The 18501-nt window shown below is 38.4% G+C and overlaps 1 protein-coding gene across 1 annotated transcript in view; it reads left to right on the forward strand.

Moving 5' to 3' along the window:
- Nucleotides 1-222: 222 nt before the first annotated feature.
- LOC140948072 (uncharacterized) overlaps nucleotides 223-18501 on the forward strand; it is a 39521-nt gene continuing 21242 nt past the window's right edge. Inside the window, exons 1-12 of the mRNA XM_073397293.1 lie at nucleotides 223-630; nucleotides 4589-4615; nucleotides 5131-5441; nucleotides 6616-6757; nucleotides 7949-8254; nucleotides 8792-9085; nucleotides 11017-11298; nucleotides 11519-11815; nucleotides 12658-12942; nucleotides 13575-13868; nucleotides 16169-16272; nucleotides 18087-18288. Coding sequence (XP_073253394.1) covers nucleotides 438-630; nucleotides 4589-4615; nucleotides 5131-5441; nucleotides 6616-6757; nucleotides 7949-8254; nucleotides 8792-9085; nucleotides 11017-11298; nucleotides 11519-11815; nucleotides 12658-12942; nucleotides 13575-13868; nucleotides 16169-16272; nucleotides 18087-18288 — 2737 coding nt within the window. The 5' untranslated portion in view covers nucleotides 223-437. The remainder of the gene's footprint in view (nucleotides 631-4588; nucleotides 4616-5130; nucleotides 5442-6615; nucleotides 6758-7948; nucleotides 8255-8791; nucleotides 9086-11016; nucleotides 11299-11518; nucleotides 11816-12657; nucleotides 12943-13574; nucleotides 13869-16168; nucleotides 16273-18086; nucleotides 18289-18501) is intronic.

The raw sequence follows: 18501 nt of genomic DNA on the forward strand, positions 1-18501 counted from the left end.
ACCTCCAACAATTTCTTTCTTCACCGCCTCATCCCCCCCCCCCCCCCCCCCCCCCCCCCACTCAAGATAAAGCAACCTTTTCTTTCATTCTGGTTTGTTGACTTGACATACGGGTTACGGCTTATTTCCCTGAAGCGCAACGGGGAGTAGAGGTAACGTTACAGACACTAAGGCCACCAATTACCGAAAAAGAAAAGCCATATTATCTCTTATCGGCTACCATGGCAACTCCTCAGTTAACAATCACTACCGGAATAGCTGTACTTATCACCAAACAATCAGAACTCTCAACTACTAATCAAAAGCCACTACCAAAGATAACTGCTACCAAGGTAACGCCTCAGTCGACAAGCACTTCCAGAATAGCTGTAGTTGCCACCAAACAAGCAACACTAGCATCTACCAATCTAAAGCCATCACCAAAGGCAACTGCTTCCATGGCATCGCCTTGGTTAACAATCACTTCCAGAATAGCTGCTGTAGTTATCACTAAACAATTAAAGCCAACTGATACCATGGAAACATCTAAAATTATCTCTAACCAAGACACAAAAGCCATTTCTACTTCAGTATCTAGCTATTTTAACAACACTTCAGCTACATTATCATCATCTACTTTTACGATTTCAGGTAAGTTTTTGTTCGAAAGATGTGAAAATAATAAAGGAAATAAAATATTAGTCGAAGAGAGAGGTGGCGTCAAAGTCCGTATTTATTCTTAATTTTATTTTATTTTAAGGGGGAGGGGACGGCTGTGACTAGACACAGGCCGCGAATCAGGAGTCAGCTAAAGAAGACCTGTGCTTAATAGGGTTAGATACATTATTCTCGACAATTTGAGCGTTATTCTTTTGAACCTCACCCTCAAAACAACAGCATTATGCTTAAAAGTATGCTCGAAAAGTGGCATTATGCTCGACTGCCCTTGCGGGTTATATTTGATGCCCTTTTCCATGCCTGCAGACAAAAAAAATACCTCCATAAGCTTGACACACATTATAATTACAAATTGACAAGAAATAAACGACAAATAATGCTAAAGAAGTACTCAAAATGTCTTCTTTCAATGGCTTTCCATCTTTACGATACGCTCTGATCAGTTTGTAGCCTGGCATGATCATGCAACGGCGCTACCAGGCCTTGAAAGTAGCAACCAAGCCTTTCTGATAAGTTGATTTCTTACAATTTATTCAGTGAAGCTGAGCGCTTATTAAATTTTCACCATTTTCAGCAAGGTTTAAATCTATAAACAATAAATCAATTAACAAACCCCGAAGATGTACCGAAGCAGAATTTTATCTGTTTATAAAAAGTTTCTTTAAAACACTAAGAAACATCGTTCAATTGTGTGAGGCCATGCGAGGAAGTCCTGGGCTCAGTGCTCCATTATGGCTCCTGGTGCTACTAAGTCAATACCCAGTTAATCTGAAGCGAATTTCGAGACAAAAGCGCTAACAGAATGCTCCCAAAAGCCAAATTATAACGAGCCTTCATGGCTGCAGGTGAAGCTCAGGTGAGGAATCTTATACCTAAATATCAACAGGAAAAACTGTTTGAATGTAGAGGTCCACGCAACGCGTAAATAAAAGTGACTGAGTCCTCTTGCCGAATCTCTAATTTGTATTTATTTATTTGCCACATGATTACAGTCACAAAAAGATGCCAAAAAAAAAAATGTAGGAAGAAATGGCGAGGAGGCCTAAAGGAAACTATAAAGCTTATGTTAATTAGGCCTCCTCAATTACAATTTTTCGAAGATGGCATAAAAATTACGGCGACGGATACAAAATAATATCAGGTGGAAAATTAAAATAACAATCAATATTACTGAAGTTTACAAATGTTGAATATGAAAAGGCTTTTTCCCAAGATTTTTGTTGGAGTATACTAATAATTAAGGAGAAACTATAGCCAGACGTCACTTGATGTGTAAAATGAAACAAAACTGATCATGAATGCAAAGCTAACTCTACAGGCCAAAGGGCCTTTAATGTGCCGTATTGCCAGTCTTGTCTTGAGTTTTGTTAAATAACAACAGCTGCCACCCCCGCCCCCGCCCCCACCCCCCCCCAAAAAAAATGTCAAGCTGGCTGAGTCGTGTACTGACACACTTCCTTATCTTTTTTCAGAAAGGAAAGGAAAAAATAGACATTCAGTATCATTAGGGTGCGTTAAAAATAGTTTCCTCCCTCCCCAACGCCCAGATGGAAAGAAAGCGCAACCGGAACTGAATAGAAACTTCCGTCAGAACACGCCCGTGTAATCTGATTGGGCGATGAAACATTGTTCACTTCAAGTCACGTGTCCAAAATAATCACTTCCCGTTCATCTCATGGAATGACTTTTTTCCGTCAGCCCAAAAAATTGAAAGGAAAACATGGCCTCGTTTGTTCGTCAAGGAGCTCAATCATGGACTTTATTTCTTCTTTTAACTTACACACTTACTCAAGTAACAGGTAAAATTTCCATTTTTGTATTAATGCTAGAATAACTTTAGATTTTCGCTGTACTTTAGCGTCTTGTTGATTTCGTTGATGTCGCTTTGTCTGTTGTGTCCGTCCGGTTCTGCGGGCAAAGATTTTATTTGGTATCTTGAATAATGTAGGACTTGCATGTCTAAATTCTGCGAGGAAGCGAGACATTTGGTCATTCAATTGTTTGGGCATTTTGTAGAAAACAAGTCACAGTTTCTCACCGCAAACCATGCTGCAAATCTTGCTTTTATTGTGAAGTGTCACTTTCTCTCGAAATCTCACGCTCTTGCGAAAACAAAACAGGTATTATCAGGGATTGAAAAAGCAAGTCCTTGATTCCATGCTTGCAATTTTCTTTCGTCCGGGCGTTGTACAAAAAATCCAGCTGTGTTTCGCCTATGCTATGACGAAAATACAGTATATTTGCGTTTACACACGTTCCGCGTGAATGGCTTCTCTGAACAGCTTATTCTTGCTTTGTAAAATACTACAGCTTACTACGACTTCGTTTTATTTGGCAGTCTTCGGTAGATCATTTCTAATTACGTATTTTTCTGTTTGTGAAAAGTGAGTAAGATATTACTTCTAAAGGCTGAAAATCGGTTGAAGAACTTTGTGTTCGGCGGATAATCCGGATAAGAATTTAATACATGTAACTGGGCTCTTCGTTTACTCTATGTAGACCAGATGGAACACGTAACTACACTTGCACTGTAATTGGCTCGAATTGACATATTCGTTATCATAACCGCTGGTCTTTTAAGCAGTAATAAATATATCACATTTATTGCCAGAGATTATTCATTTTGACGTAAAAGTAAGCTGTAAGTCATTGCATGTCATGATAATATTATTCATCAATTTGGAATAATAGTATTTTTTGACAAATTCAAGTGGTTTTAAGTTATTCTCAGTGTATATTTATTGTCTGTGCGGCAATCAAACCATAAGTTGAAGTAGGAAACCTGAAATACCTTTTTTGGAGCATACCGTACATATTTTTAGTACCTTAGCTATGAGGAAATTGATGTGTGATATAAAGTTTAATCAACCATTGAAATTATCTTGGATCTTTGATTTCCAAGTGATGCTTATTTATAAATATTCGCGGAGACTGCGGAAACAACTGGAGCGTCACTGCAACTAAAAAGCAAAGTAAAAACAAACAAAAAAATGAAGCAAAAAACAATTTTGTCAACTTTCAAAATGTATTCTAATGTATTTACAAGTTGCATGTATGAATGAGTTCAGATGTAGGGCCAAAACATTTAAAACTGTGGTTCCTACTTGATCAAACATCTGCATATTCACTGCATGGTTAATGATGTCCTCAGAGTAAATCCCACATATGTTGTCACCAATAGTCATGCATAGAAATTGCAGGGAGATGTATTAATAAAATAATGAAAATTGTATGGGAGGATGAGACTGCTGTTTTCCTTTTATTGCCTGCTCTCACCTTCACACCGTATAATAATTTTATACAGTTGAACCTCCTGAAAGCTACCACCTCAAATGCCAAGATCCAGTGTTCTCACGGGGGTACTGTCACTTTCAAGAATTGAGATGAGCTGGTGCTGACATCCTCTTTTCTGAAGATAATTTACATTGTTTTGCATGCAATTTCTTAGTTTTTACAGTATGATATGCAGTTCTTTTACATCAACAAAACTTCTTTGTATGATGTGAGTAGTATAGTGTGCTGTACAGAGAATGTACACTGTACTTGTTCGTAAACTACATGGCTGTATACACTGTGCGTAAAGTGGACATGGTCGCTTACATGTACATGTACAAGAGGGTAAAAATGGTGGAAAACTGAGAGAGGTGAGGTGTACAAAAGGTTCCAAATGAAGGCTTTAACTGGGAAAAAGTGTTTTGAATAGGTACTTTTAATAGTTGCTTAAGGTAGGTGGCCTGTATGTGGAGGTTTGACTGCACATATAGTTAGAAATAATTAATTTATTATTATATTCAATGTTCTTTGATGCAATCTTTTTTTAAGTATTCTGACATGTTATTCTTTTCAATCTTGCTGAAGTAGCAGGGTCCAGCCAAAAATTGCTTTACAATGTTCTCTAACACTGTTTTATATTTTTTACATGTTTTCATAGGTACACAGTCTTCTAACACCCCTTCAGGTATGATTTACTTACTGCAGTTAATGATATGGTCTCCTCTTAAAACATTAATTGATAATTTTAATAATTATTGCAAAAGAGCTGGATCCACAGTCTAGGATTGGAGGGTGCGTTCTCTGGACAAATCTGAATAGGGATCAGTGATCCTACAATAGATTAGTCAGATCATATCATGCCAAAGGAACAGACCAATCCACTCTGGGATTTAAGGATTCATTAGTTCATTGGATACCATGACTACTCTGACTGATCTCAAATCACTGATCCTGATCCAGATCATCCCAAAGGTACACACCCTAAGTAAACATTCATCATGATTTTAAGTAAATTTGTTCATTTTTGTACATTGTATGATTAACCATGAAAAGGTAAAGTGCCTTTAAAATGTCACATGGTTTGCAATGGAACAGTATAGTTTTAAACAGTAGTAGGTCTTTTGATTTTGTTATTGTTATGAAATTCTTTTAACTGTACATTAACAGTTGTTTGTGCATCTTTATTAATTTTACTTGCAGGTTGTACCACTGCCTCCAGTTTCCTTGGCATGACAAACAGGAAAATTCGTGACACTGACATCACAGCATCCTCAGAATTAAATTCAAATTCATCAGCATCAAATGCAAGACTAAATAACACAAAATCTTGGGTTGCTGATAAAAATGATACACAACCTTGGATACAAGTGAATTTGGGAAAAATTATGAACATTACTGCGATCAGTACTCAAGGTTTTCCAGGTTCTGGCTTTGTTTCATCATTTTACTTCAGTTATAATACCAGTGAAATGGAGTGGTTGAACTATACCAATCATGGAGGATTAGTTAAGGTAATCATTATAAACTACATGTAACTGATTAAAATTGCCATGTGCACTACATGATGTAATAAATTCTGCCGAGAGCAACTCTACCTTCGTCAGTGCTCTCTAACCTTTCCAAGTGCATCCATAATTCGATAATTATATACGCACAGCTAAAAGCACGAGCAAATTCTTTCATAATATAGCTCACAAAAATGCTTACTTTTTGATTAACTGTAAAATTCTCGTAACAAGTAACACAGAAAGACAAACGCTTCTATTGGCTAGTTACAAACAGGCCACAATTGTCTAGTTTCAAAGAAAATTCTTTCTGTAAAACTGAGTCACTGAGAAAGAAAATTTGCTTATTTATTTGTTAATGATCAATGGAAACTAAGCTGAAACAAAAGTAAAAGCAGAGTCTTGAAGTCCACCTAAAGTTAAAATAGTCATATGTTTGTAAGAAGTCATGGATTATAGTTTGAATAATTTCCGTATTGGCTAAAAAGATGATTTATGTTTTGCTCGGCAAAATACGGAAAACTTGGTTTTTAGTGCCGACGACTGTTGTCCTACTTCATTTTTATTCATTTACTCTCAATGGCTGGTCATTATGGCTTTTCGACAATACCTGGCATCAGCGGTTTTTGTGAGTAATAAATTTAAAGAGAAATTTTCCTTCTTCTGTCGGATTGTTCGGTAATAACAAAGTGCATGAATAATTTTTAATTTTTTTTTTTTTTGCTATTGAGCTTACTTTATAAGCTTATACACGTAATTAAGTTGTTTTGTAAAGGATAAAGAAACTCTAAAAATGGAGGACACTTTATACAAATTGGATATTAATTTTCTTTTCCACCTGATTGTCAGTCCTTATGGCAGACTTTTCAACGAACAGGCTCTATTTATTGATTTGCAAAACATCTTCACCGCTTTTGCTGTTGGTTTGAGTGGCTAGAAGCTCAATTCCAAATACTATGCTAGAAAGTTTTTCATCATTGCCGTCGTTTTTTGGGTATTAGTACTTAGGAAAAGATACGAAAAACATGGCTGAACACGTCATCATGAAAAAAATCTTTATGCAGTGTATGCAGGGGTTAGGGTTAGGGTTAGGGTTAGTCTTAGGTGTTCCGGGTTCAGAGGACCAAAATATTATATCCTGCAGCTTATAGTGGAATATACATTTTTAATGTTTTTTTAGGTTTTTCAGGGTAATACAAATGATAATGGTACTAAGAGAGTGTTGGTCAATCCCTTGGTGACAGCACAGTACATAAGATTACATCCAACAAACTGCTCTGGACACTGTGCACTTAGAATGGAGTTTTATGGCTGTAAATCAGGTATTATTAATCGGTCAGTGTAAAATGCAGACTGCGGACTATTGTTTCACCATGCAAATGAGTATGTGACAACAATAATCCCATTGTTTTTTAACCCTAAAAACAATAGTCTTCAGTCAGTCTGCAGTTTGCATTTTACATTGCCCCATTATTTAAAGCCATAATTGGTTAAGCCTAATTATGATCTGAAGATTATGGAGATACAATGTGGAGGAGAGTGTTTCATGTACAGTGTACTAGAAATAGTACATGTACGTGTATCACAGAATCTCGCGGAACTCGTGGGAAGAGGCCCATAAAGTGTAACTGGGGAGGGTGGGTTTCAACAGTGGCTGTAATATTGGAAGCAGAGATATACTCAATCTCCTTTTGGTTGGAGTAAACTTGAACCGAGTGCCCTGGCTTTAAATAGGATGTGGGATTTAAATGGGGTTGTTGTTGTATTAAGGCAGCGTAGGCAAAGTTGTGAAGGTGTCGTGTTCACCCTATTTGATCATCCTTCATGTGTAGTTGTTGTGAAAAATGCATGTGTGACAGTGGATCACTGCAGGCTATTATGTGGTGGGTTTTGCTAAAATAACAGCTAAGTTGTGCCATCTCCTACAATGTATAATATTGTAATAATTAGAGTTGTACTGCGTGACGTCACACTGTATGCAAATACCAACTGGAAATGACCAATATAATTAATGTATATTTAAACAAACAAATATACATTGATGGCCCAACAGAGTTTGCAAGCCGCTAAGACCATGTGCGCCCGACGCGATACTCGTGCGCTTTGCACACGACGAGGATATAAACTCACTCGCTTCACGAGAAATAACATCCTCTAAGATATGCATGATTCTTTAGATCACACGATAGTTGAATGGAAACTAAGAAATGGAGTTTTGATATTTTGAAATCATGATTTAAGCAATGAGGCTGAGTACATGTACATGTATGATCTGTAAATCATACAATCAGGTGAACAGAAACCCAAAAATATATGTGTTTTTTTTATTCTTTGAAAATAAATTCATACTTTAAATTATGCTAAATATATAATGTGCCTAATACATTTAGAATAATGCTTATTATTATCCCAATCAGTATTATGTTGCAGTACTTACATCTGCACAACATTTATTACCTGGTTCCTGTAAGTAAACAAGTAATCTGACTGTGTTTTACCCTGATACACTGTACATCCAACTATAGGACTTCCTGGTCAACCACTTTCCCTGAAACAGATTTCTATTTCATCATCCATGATCAACATTACATGGGATCCACCTATTGACATTGGTGATGGCATAAAAGGTTACACTGTGAAATGGCAGGAAGTAAATGGAACATCTGGCTCAATGCAAAAAGTTGTTCCACCTTTAAGTTTCAATTCAGCATCACTTACTGTTACACCATACACATGGTATGACATTCAAGTGCAAGCCTACAACGACGAGGGGATTGGCCCTTGGTCTGAACCTTTAAGAGTACAATCAAGTGAATCAGGTGAGTTTAATACTAAATTCTGTGCACATGGTTATACTTTAATTGTTATTTTCTTTTGATCAAGATGCATGATTCTTGAGGCAGTTGAGGTTCTATTTCCACTTGTCAGTCACATCACATCTCAGAATATAGACCATTACTTTACAGTTGTGGGCTTATTGCCCCAGCCTTTGAGTGAGGTTGAGGTTGATCTTGTGTCAATAAAAACCTCCTTTGTTTTATGAGAATTGTGCTTAAAAAAATTACATTTGTAGTCTAAGAATAGCGTTATTTGCATTTAAAAAAAGCAGGAAGGGTTGTATCTTTTTTCTTCTAGTTTAGATAGTATATATTGTAATATTTTGACATGTCTTTTGCATACAGCTGTAGTTAGTATATTTGGTAATTTTAGATTATTATGTATTTATTTAACATAGTTTAGCAGGTCCACATCAGCTTATGATGCCATCTCTCAACGTGCTTTATCAAATAAAGCATGTATGTATGTACACACTGCAGTATAAGTTAAGCCTGCAATATAAGTTTGTTCTATTTCAGTACCCTCTGCTGCACCAGCAAACTTCATTTTAAGCTCCAGTTCTCCTCTTTCACTAACTGCATCATGGGATGCCATACCTGGAAAGCAACAACAAGGAAAGCTGCTGGGTTACCAAGTCTTCTACACGAAGGAGGGATCTGGCAATGAACAAAATGGGGCTGTTGGACCAGATCAGCTCAGTTACACAATTACGGACCTTGAGTTTGCAAGTTACTCTGTTAGAGTAGCTGGGTTTACTGCAGTCGGTATTGGCAATTCCACTGTGGTACAGACAAAAACGCCCAATGAAGGAGGTTAGGAAACGGCGCATTTAAGGTTGCTGATGCATGTTGTTGTTTTAAATTGACTTGATTAAACAACTAACTGTAGTTATCTTAGAAGCTTCTAAAGATACATGTACAGTGTATATATGCGTCTTATTATTTTACTAGTTATAGTTGACTCTACAACTGCCCCCACTCTGTATTGATTCCGTCATTGCAGCCTTCAGTCTTTGTGTAGCTCTTTGAAATTAACCGTTAATGTTGAGAATTTTCACACATAAACAGGCAACAGGGGGAACGCAAAGCAGGAAACGCAAGATTTCATTTTAGGCCGATCAGTACGCAGCGTTGATCAAAACACTCGGTGTTTCGACCATTTTTTCACACACATCCTAGTCTAACCCTAACCCTAACCCTACTACGCACTTCACTCACACAGCAAAAATGTAGCCTCTGCTCCCAGGGTATATATCGTTCTGCTGATAAAAACTACATTGTTAGCTTGATTTACTCGTTCGCTTAGGAAAACTTGTTTGTTTGTTTGTTGAAATCGTTTCTAATCAAAGATTTTTGAATGATAGCGGAACTCCACACGCGCGCGAAGCGCGCCCGAACGTAGTCCCACGTGGTAATCTACCCACCCGAGAAAGTTTGGTAATCACGTGACCTTACGCCCGTGTGCCCGCCCGCCGTCCGTCAGCACCACAGAAATACCAATGTAAAATAACTCAATCAACTGATTTGGCAACCCTAATGCAACTCGAGGTTATCTTGGCGGGAATCGCATAGCCACCCTCATCTTGTGAAACAGAGACAACTAAAGAGTCAATAAAGACGAAAACGGAAAGCGGAAATTGTTTCTGTATCCGTGTTGTCTAAGTATTAAGCTTACACTAAATGTCATGTCCACAAATATGGAAATGTTTAGAAAGAGAAAGAGAGAGAAAAAGAGAAAGTAGGCGACAAGCCGGCGAAGCTTAACGAGAAAAAGAGCGACAGAAAGCTAGTGCGAGAGAAAATAACCAAGGAGACATTTTTTTGTTGGAAGAACAACGTGAAAGTTTTGTAGCGCCGGTGAGAAAATGAGAAATGCTAGCGGCCACCAAAGTGAAAGTAAGCGGCAGTGAAAAAAAAGTGAACAGGAACACGGGCTACATTCGACATTTCCTCCATAAAACGTGTAACTACACTGTAGGAAGTTTCTGGAAGTTTTACGTTGTAGTCGTGCAAAACAGCGGCCAAGAAATGTAGAAAAAATGTGCTGCTCGTGTAAAGTTGGTTTTTTGTTTTAAATTAGACCTATTAACGTATTTTCACCGTTCTTGTTGCCTTCGCCGCTTAGCATTACACGATTTTATATTCTGTTTGAGCAAACTATAAATATTATCTAGGCTTCGCTTTTAGCACTGGCTAAATCTGTATATTAAACTCGTGTGTCGAAAATCCTTTAAGTGCTTACCGTAAATGACCTACATTGTAATAAATGCCTAGGGCGTCTATTTCTTTTTAGGGGTCCAAGAGGGGGCGTTTAATAGATAGGCCGCGGCGTTTATTATCATACTTACTGTAACAATCTCAACAAAACTAATATGCTTTCCGCGAAAATATCAAGAAAGTTAAAAAATAGCGGAATATCTACTCCATCAATTGATACGCCTAGGTCGTCTAGAGATCCATATCACTCTTTGAAATCCAACATTGATGTCAGCATCCTCGCTCATTAGTCGAGCTTGCTTAAGCAGAGCGAGACTCTCTCTCTCTCTGAGGATGCTTCCTCAGGATTTCGCCTTCTGGGCGAAATCCCTGCGAGGGCAATAAACCTGAGACAGAGCAGTTCGTTTTTCTGCTTTTCGATGCATGTTGTATGGTATTCAAAGGACAGGATGGACCAGTGGTAATAATAAATACTGATTAAACTATGTAGTACTTAAAAATTCTGTTTTCTTTTGTAAATCTTGCAGCTCCGTCCCCTGTTAGGAACTTGGAACTCAATGTGCTTTCATCAAAATCAATCTTGGTGAAGTGGGAACGACCACTAAAAATGAATGGAAATCTCCGGCATTATGCAGTGACGTATGGAACAGAAAGGAGCAATTTGAATGAAAGGAGGAATTCTCCCACTGCACTCAGTTATGAACTACTTGATCTGGAAGAATTTACAGTCTACTATGTTCAAGTATTTGCTGAAACTTCTGTTTCAGGGGAACTCTCAGACATAGTTAATGCAAAAACATGGGAAGATGGTATAGCCTCTAACTTTGAATGTTTTGTTATGTTATGTTACTTACTTTACACTTGAACATTGATCTCGGAGGTCAGCATACAAATGCTCCAGCGGCTGCCACCATTGGTCCATTTGTGAGCTTAATCCTTGGATTGTGTGATCAGTGAAGTGATTACAAATGTACATGTACACTGTAGCCACATGTAGACTACACGATCTTTTCTTTTTCTATTAAACAGCTCCAAGTGCTCCCCCGGTCATCAATAAGGCAGAAACTACAGCTGAAGATGCTCACACTATCAGAGTCACATGGGATGAGATTGTCAAGAAAGACCAAAATGGTGTCATACTAGGTTACATAGTGGCATACAATGTGAAAGGTCAACCTACACAGTTAAGCCACAATACAACTGAAACAAGTAGAGTTATTGAAGGACTAAAGCCATACACAAGCTACTGCATTAGAGTGCAAGGCTACACTAAGATTGGACCTTCAGCTTGGTCTAACTGTACCACAGTGATGACGTTACAATCAGGTGAGGTATAGTTCCTCAAGTGTGATCAGTTTGAAAACACAAACCACAGTAAAAAAAAATGTAACGAAACACAAACAAACAGAAAAGCCACCGGTGTTTTCTGACAAGCTAAGGAATCCTTTTGTTAAGTTGAAAGGCAATTTTATTGAACCTAATAATGGCCTTTTTATTAATTTATAGGTGTGTGCGTATGTGTACCTCTTCTTATTTAATTCTTTAATTTTACGTCCGTTTCTTTTGAATAGGTGCTTTGTTTTTCTGTCATTTCTCTATCACCTAAATTGTAAATACCCCAAAACGTTCGGACGAAAATTTTATCCGACATTTTTTCCATTCGAATATCTGTCAACACGATGTTTTCGTAATCTGCAATTGTATTGCAAATAATTATTTAGGAACCGTTCTAGGTGTTTTTGTGTTGTGTTTATGACGTTGACTTGAGTTTTTTCTACGAATTGTGTGTATTTAACAATTATTCCTCGAGCCCGAATGGGCTCTGAGTCAATAGCCCATGAATAGGTGCTTTGTTTCTCTGTCATTTCTCTATCAGCTAAATTGTAAATACCCCAAAATGGTCGGACGAAAATTTTGTCCGACATTTTTTCCATTCGAATATCTATCACAACGATGTTTTCGTAATCTGCAATTGTATTACAAATAATTATGTAGGGACCGTTCTTGGTGATTTTGTGATGTATTTATTTCATTGACTTGAGCTTTGGCTATGAGATGTGTGTATTTGCTCATACAAGCCAGTATATGTATGTCAGCTAGTCAGAAAACTAGTTGAACGGCAGTGGAATGTTAGTACAATTTTACTAACAAAAGAATTAAAACTTTAGGTCCAAGTCGTCCGCAAGGTGTTTTCGTGGCAGCTTCCTCATCTACCACCATTTATGTAGAGTGGAGGGAACCAGCAGAACCAAATGGAGTTATACAAAACTATTTGATTGAATATGGAACAAGCTCAAATAAAAAACCCACGGAGAAAGAAGTTACAGCCCGCACATTTCAATACACCTTAACTGACTTAGAAAAATTTACAACTTATTACATCAAGGTCAGGGGAAAAACAAGCAAGAAAGGGAATGCGTCAGAAGTATTAAATGCTACAACGTTTGAAGACCGTAAGTATATGTTTTTCATCGGTAATGTACAGATGTCTTGGTTATGCGTTTTTTGGTACTTAATCCTTGAAGCAAAGCTTATTTATGGTACTTGAACAAACCCGACAGCTTAGGCGGTAGAGTACCAATTTGATTTGCGCGAGGTCGCTGTTTTGAATCCTACCCGTACTGCAGTGTGACATACGATCAGTGTAACTATATAATGTTAGGGTTACTCTAATTCAGATAATCGTTTGTTCCAACACGCGTGACTTCTATCCTTATGAACAACGCGACTCACCAAAAGTCAGATTGCAAGAGAGAGGGAGTGGAGTGGAGACTTAAGTTGGAGAGGGTAACAGTTGAGTTCTACTCTAAAAACTGATATAAGCTCCGTTCACACAATTAATTAACTCGATTCTTGAGGACGGGACCTTATAAAATATACAGTGAACCCTCCCTAACATGCACAACATTGATAGGGTCAAGTGTCCGCTTTACAGAGGTGTCTGCAAGGACAGCTTCGACTGCGCTGTAAATAATTTTGGAGAATTAAAAGGAACTGGCGCAAAAATGGATATTTAAATAGTGCTACGACAACAAGAAGTTTTACACCTCTGTTATTTATTCTTTTTCGTTCTGTATTTCTACAGGTCCTGGTCCCCCAGGAAAATTTGTTGGTAGAGTCTTATCAGACAGTGAAATCTTCATTACATGGGAAGAACCTGTCAATGCCAATGGAATCATAAGATCTTACCATATCAGAGCTTATGAAACTAAAACTTGGAGAGAGGTTTATAACAAAAATGTGACCAAGGGACCCAAAAAAGAAGAGAGCCTACAAGTATCCGAACTTAGGCCGTATACAAACTTTAACTTTACGATACAAGCCAGAACCATTGAGCTAGGAGAGATTGCTTATTTCACCGCAAAAACACAGGAAGGAGGTAAATTTAAATTATATTTGTGCGTACCCTTGTACCCCCCTTTTTTATAGCTTAGTTATTCTTTTTTATTCGTGCGATTTTCCACGTGCACGGCGAAAGACCAGTGTACTATTCCTTGTAGTTACATGTATTTAATTTTGTTTGTAAACACATATAATGTATTCGCCCGCAGAGGATTTTGGTGTTGACTCTTTCTCTGGAAGTTAACAAATTGAATCAAATGTTGAGGCCGGGGATGCTTCATTCGAAATAGACAAGTTTTCGCAACTAAGAATCGCCTTAAGGTGACTCGACCCAGTTTTTTTGGGGGGGTACCATCCTACTTTGAAGCTCTCTGGTATCCTCACCTTTACTTTTATCGTAAGTCTAACACATACAATGGATAACATATAGATCAATCTACAATATAACATAAAATTTTTGGCGATCGGAGTACATGTCACGTGGTTATAATGCCACTCCCCTTTGAGGTCTGAGTCGAAAATCTGCTGTTGCCGGCATTTTTTCGTGAAAATCTCTCGGCTACACATAGTGCGCATTAGTGCCTTGCGCTGAACAGAGTTTCACCAAAATCGCAAAGACCCAATTCGAGAAATTTAGCGGTTTCCAAATTTAGGTCATAATTTATGCGAAAATGATAAGCAAACTTTACACGGATTATATCTAATAAACCCAGAGATTCATCCCTTCATTTTGGGCATCGTTATAACAGATGGGTCCTTGCAAGTCAGCAAAACGCTTTAGGGCCTTGTAAATGCGCGCGATTTCGAGCAAAGCAAACATATAGAAATTATAGTTTTCGCTATTTGTTGACGTTTGTCAGCGTTCAAGAGTCCTTCTCACGAAAAAATCATTTTCTTAAAAATTCGTATTTTTTTTTCCTTCAAATTTTTTCAGGGCCACAATTGATTAACTAACTACCCGGACTCTGAATTTCATGGTCATTGAAAAACTGTGACATTATCTTCTATAAGCCCAAACTTGAGTAAACATTGAAGATTTTTAGCGTTTCGGCTGAGTTTGTGCTTTGGGAGTTGTCTATTGTTTCTAGTCTGTCGTTATACAGCATTCTTGTTCAGCACGCGTGCAATGACCGCGCTTGGCTGACTTCCGAATGCTCACCGAGATATGATAGTTTTGGTGCAGTGAGACAGGCCATCGCGTGATACATAGAGGTTTAACTAACAATTTTTAATCAATTCACGTGCTTCTTGTGTCTTTGCAAAAAAATCAAGAAGTGCTACACACTAAATCTACTTACTATTACAAAAATATCATTTTTTCATAGGTTTAATGCAAGCCAATAATTAAACCAACTCGTGACGGGAATATCTCGGTGAGCATTCGGAAGTCAGCCAAGCGTGGTCATTGCACGCGTGCTGAACAAGAATGCTGTATAATGACAGACTAGAAACAATAGACAACTCCCAAAGCACAAACTCAGCCAAAACGCTAAAAATCTTCAATGTTTACTCAAGTTTGGGCTTATAGAAGATAATGTCACAGTTTTTCAATGACCATGAAATTCGGAGTCCGGGTAGTTAGTTAATCAATTGTGGCCCTGAAAAAATTTGAAGGAAAAAAAACTACGAATTTTTAAGAAAATGATTTTTCGTGAGAAGGACTCTTGAACGCTGACAAACGTCAACAAATAGCGAAAACTATAATTTCTATATGTTTGCTTTGCTCGAAATCGCGCGCATTTACAAGGCCCTAAAGCGTTTTGCTGACTTGCAAGGACCCATCTGTTATAACGATGCCCAAAATAAAGGGATGAATCTCTGGGTTTATTAGATATAATCCGTGTAAAGTTTGCTTATCATTTTCGCATAAATTATGACCTAAATTTGGAAACCGCTAAATTTCTCGAATTGGGTCTTTGCGATTTTGGTGAAACTCTGTTCAGCGCAAGGCACTAATGCGCACTATGTGTAGCCGAGAGATTTTCACGAAAAAATGCCGGCAACAGCAGATTTTCGACTCAGACCTCAAAGGGGCGTGGCATTATAACCACGTGACATGTACTCCGATCGCCAAAAATTTTATGTTATATTGTAGATTGATCTATATGTTATCCATTCTATGTGTTAGACTTACGATAAAAGTAAAGGTGGGGATACCAGACAACTTCAAAGTAGGATGGTACCCCCCAAAAAAAACTGGGTCGAGTCACCTTAAAGGCAGGTATTTTCACGCGCGATTTGAAATCGCACTTTGGAAACGTGGCATGAAGAATTGTGTATCGAAAGAGGTATTATATTACATCAAATTCTTATCTGTCAATTTTCTTTAACCTTTAGTGCCAGATAAGCCGGTGAATGTCAGGGCCAAGTTAGAGGAAGATGATATTAACGTATTTTGGGAAGAACCAGTTAATCCTAATGGAATAATCACAAAATACAATGTGAGTGGAAACTATGTTTACATGTCCTTTTATCTATTTTTGTAACCCAATCCCCGCGCAATACCTCCTTTGTGACCCTAAGCGAATAGTCTATTGGCAAGAGACGTAATCCGGGGGGGAAGGGGTACTCCCTTTGATAGCCCATACGGGGGGGTTCCGCCCGAAAGGGGTATCTTTTTCGGGCCTCAGGTGTATGAAAGGGTTGGGATTCCACTCGTTGAAGTATATAAAAGGGTAGGGAAATCTGTCATTTGGGCTAACAGATGAATTTTATGGCTTTAAAAAGTCGAGAAAACGTTTTATATTTGTGAATGATTCCTATTTAAAAGACAGTGCATTTACAGCAGTTAAAAGGGATGCAAAGTTCTAAACAAGGTATGTGAAAAGGGTATGCCATTTGTCAATAGAAGGTATACTAAAGACGTACCTTTTTCGTGAAAAATGGTGTTAAAAAAGGGCGAGGGGTTGGAGCTTCCCTGTACATACATACATGTTTTTTATTTGGAGTCTTAGGCCCGGTTCATACGCCGAACTTTTTCATGAGCCGAACCTAATACATTGAATTAAGTACATGAAAAGTTCGGTGTCTGAATCAATTAGGAAGGCCTGTTTCAATTTGGAACGGCTCAGCCGTTCTTTTCGCCTAGCGCGCCTTTGGAGCGACTTTGGAACGGTTATGATTCAGACGCCGAACTTTTCATTTACCGAACCTAATGCATAAATTATTATAATGAATTTTGTAACCAGTTTGACCGAAATGAGCATTTTTCGCGTTTTGAACTTACTTCAGCTGCAATTAAGATCGGCTTCTGAATCAATTTAGCCGGTCTTAATGATTTGGGTCGGCCTTGATTCGAATTAGGTTCGGCTCATGAAAAAATTCGGCGTCTGAACCGGGCCTTATACAATAAATAGTATATCAACTATTTCCAAATGAAAAACATTTGTTAAGTACCCCCCCCCCCCACCGCCCCCCGGGAAAGTAATCAGAAAAGCAGAACCTTTTCGTCTTGTTGAAACAGAGTCCCGCTTCCACTTACGTCTCTGAGTCGGAAGGAGAAGCGGAGGAACAAACCCAATTATTGTGTCGGCGATGCATAGGAACTGGCATTGCGAATGGTTAATGGAAACGTTATGTTCACACTATATTGGATAGCTTCTCGTGCTGACACAAAAAGCTTTCCAGCATACAGTATGAACACCATCGGCACAGAACTGGAACAAGTCGTTCGCACGTATCGATCAGAGCATCGTGCCAGGGCGGTTGGCCGTGAAGGCTAAGTTCTCTACTGGTCTATAGAACAGTAGTAGTTGTAGTAGTTGTAGTCTGTGGTCTTGTTTAACTCGAGGGATCTTTAGTGACGTGGCTTTTTTTTTCTCACTCCTATTTCTCAACTAGTCTTAGTTTTCATTCAACGGTTTTTTTTTTCTGCGAACTTTGAAACCGCTCTCCATTGATCATTTAGGAACAATTTCCTGGCCTGTAGAGCATTTTCACTCACATGATCAGCAGCGTTGTCATAAGAAAAGAATTCAACTCCCACAGGATTTGTATGGGACAACAAATTTGCTGGACCGGGCTTGGCCTGGGTTGTCTGCGTGGCATACGCTCTATACACCATCTGTATACAAATGGTTTAGACGAGTGCGTGGACCGGCTGCAACACAGGCAAGGCCCGGGCGGTCTTATCGGTATTTTGGCATCAACACAGTGGACGTGAGGTCATGTGAAAAGGTTTATAGGTATGGAGAGTGAAAATGGTAGAGGGTGATCGTGATCTTATACTGTGATTTGTTTTTTGTTTTCTGTTTAGGTGCATTTTAAGGGAAGAAGACATTATAACTCCACTTTCAAAGATGATTTTGAGCTGGAGGAACCTAACACGTCTCGGTATACGTCTATCACGAAAGGCAAATTGAAGCCTGGTACAGAATACACGATATATGTTATGGCGTTTACTGAGAAAGGAGAGGGTGCGGCAAGTGACGCTGTTACAGTAAGCACACCGGCAAAAGGTAATAGTGAACATCATCATTGCGTTTTAAATAGCACTTTGACATTGCACCGAGTTTAAACCCTGATTGTTCATTATACAGTGTTGCGATACTTCGTAGCCTGACACCTTGGAGTGTCAGCCGTCTCCTTTACCCCAATCCCCACTCCTTCAAGGGGGGTAAGCTTATTTTCTTGACGCCGTGATCGACTTTCTTTAGTGTCCGTGAATCATA

Source organism: Porites lutea, chromosome 9 (assembly GCF_958299795.1).
Source record: "Porites lutea chromosome 9, jaPorLute2.1, whole genome shotgun sequence".
Lineage (NCBI taxonomy): Eukaryota > Metazoa > Cnidaria > Anthozoa > Scleractinia > Poritidae > Porites > Porites lutea.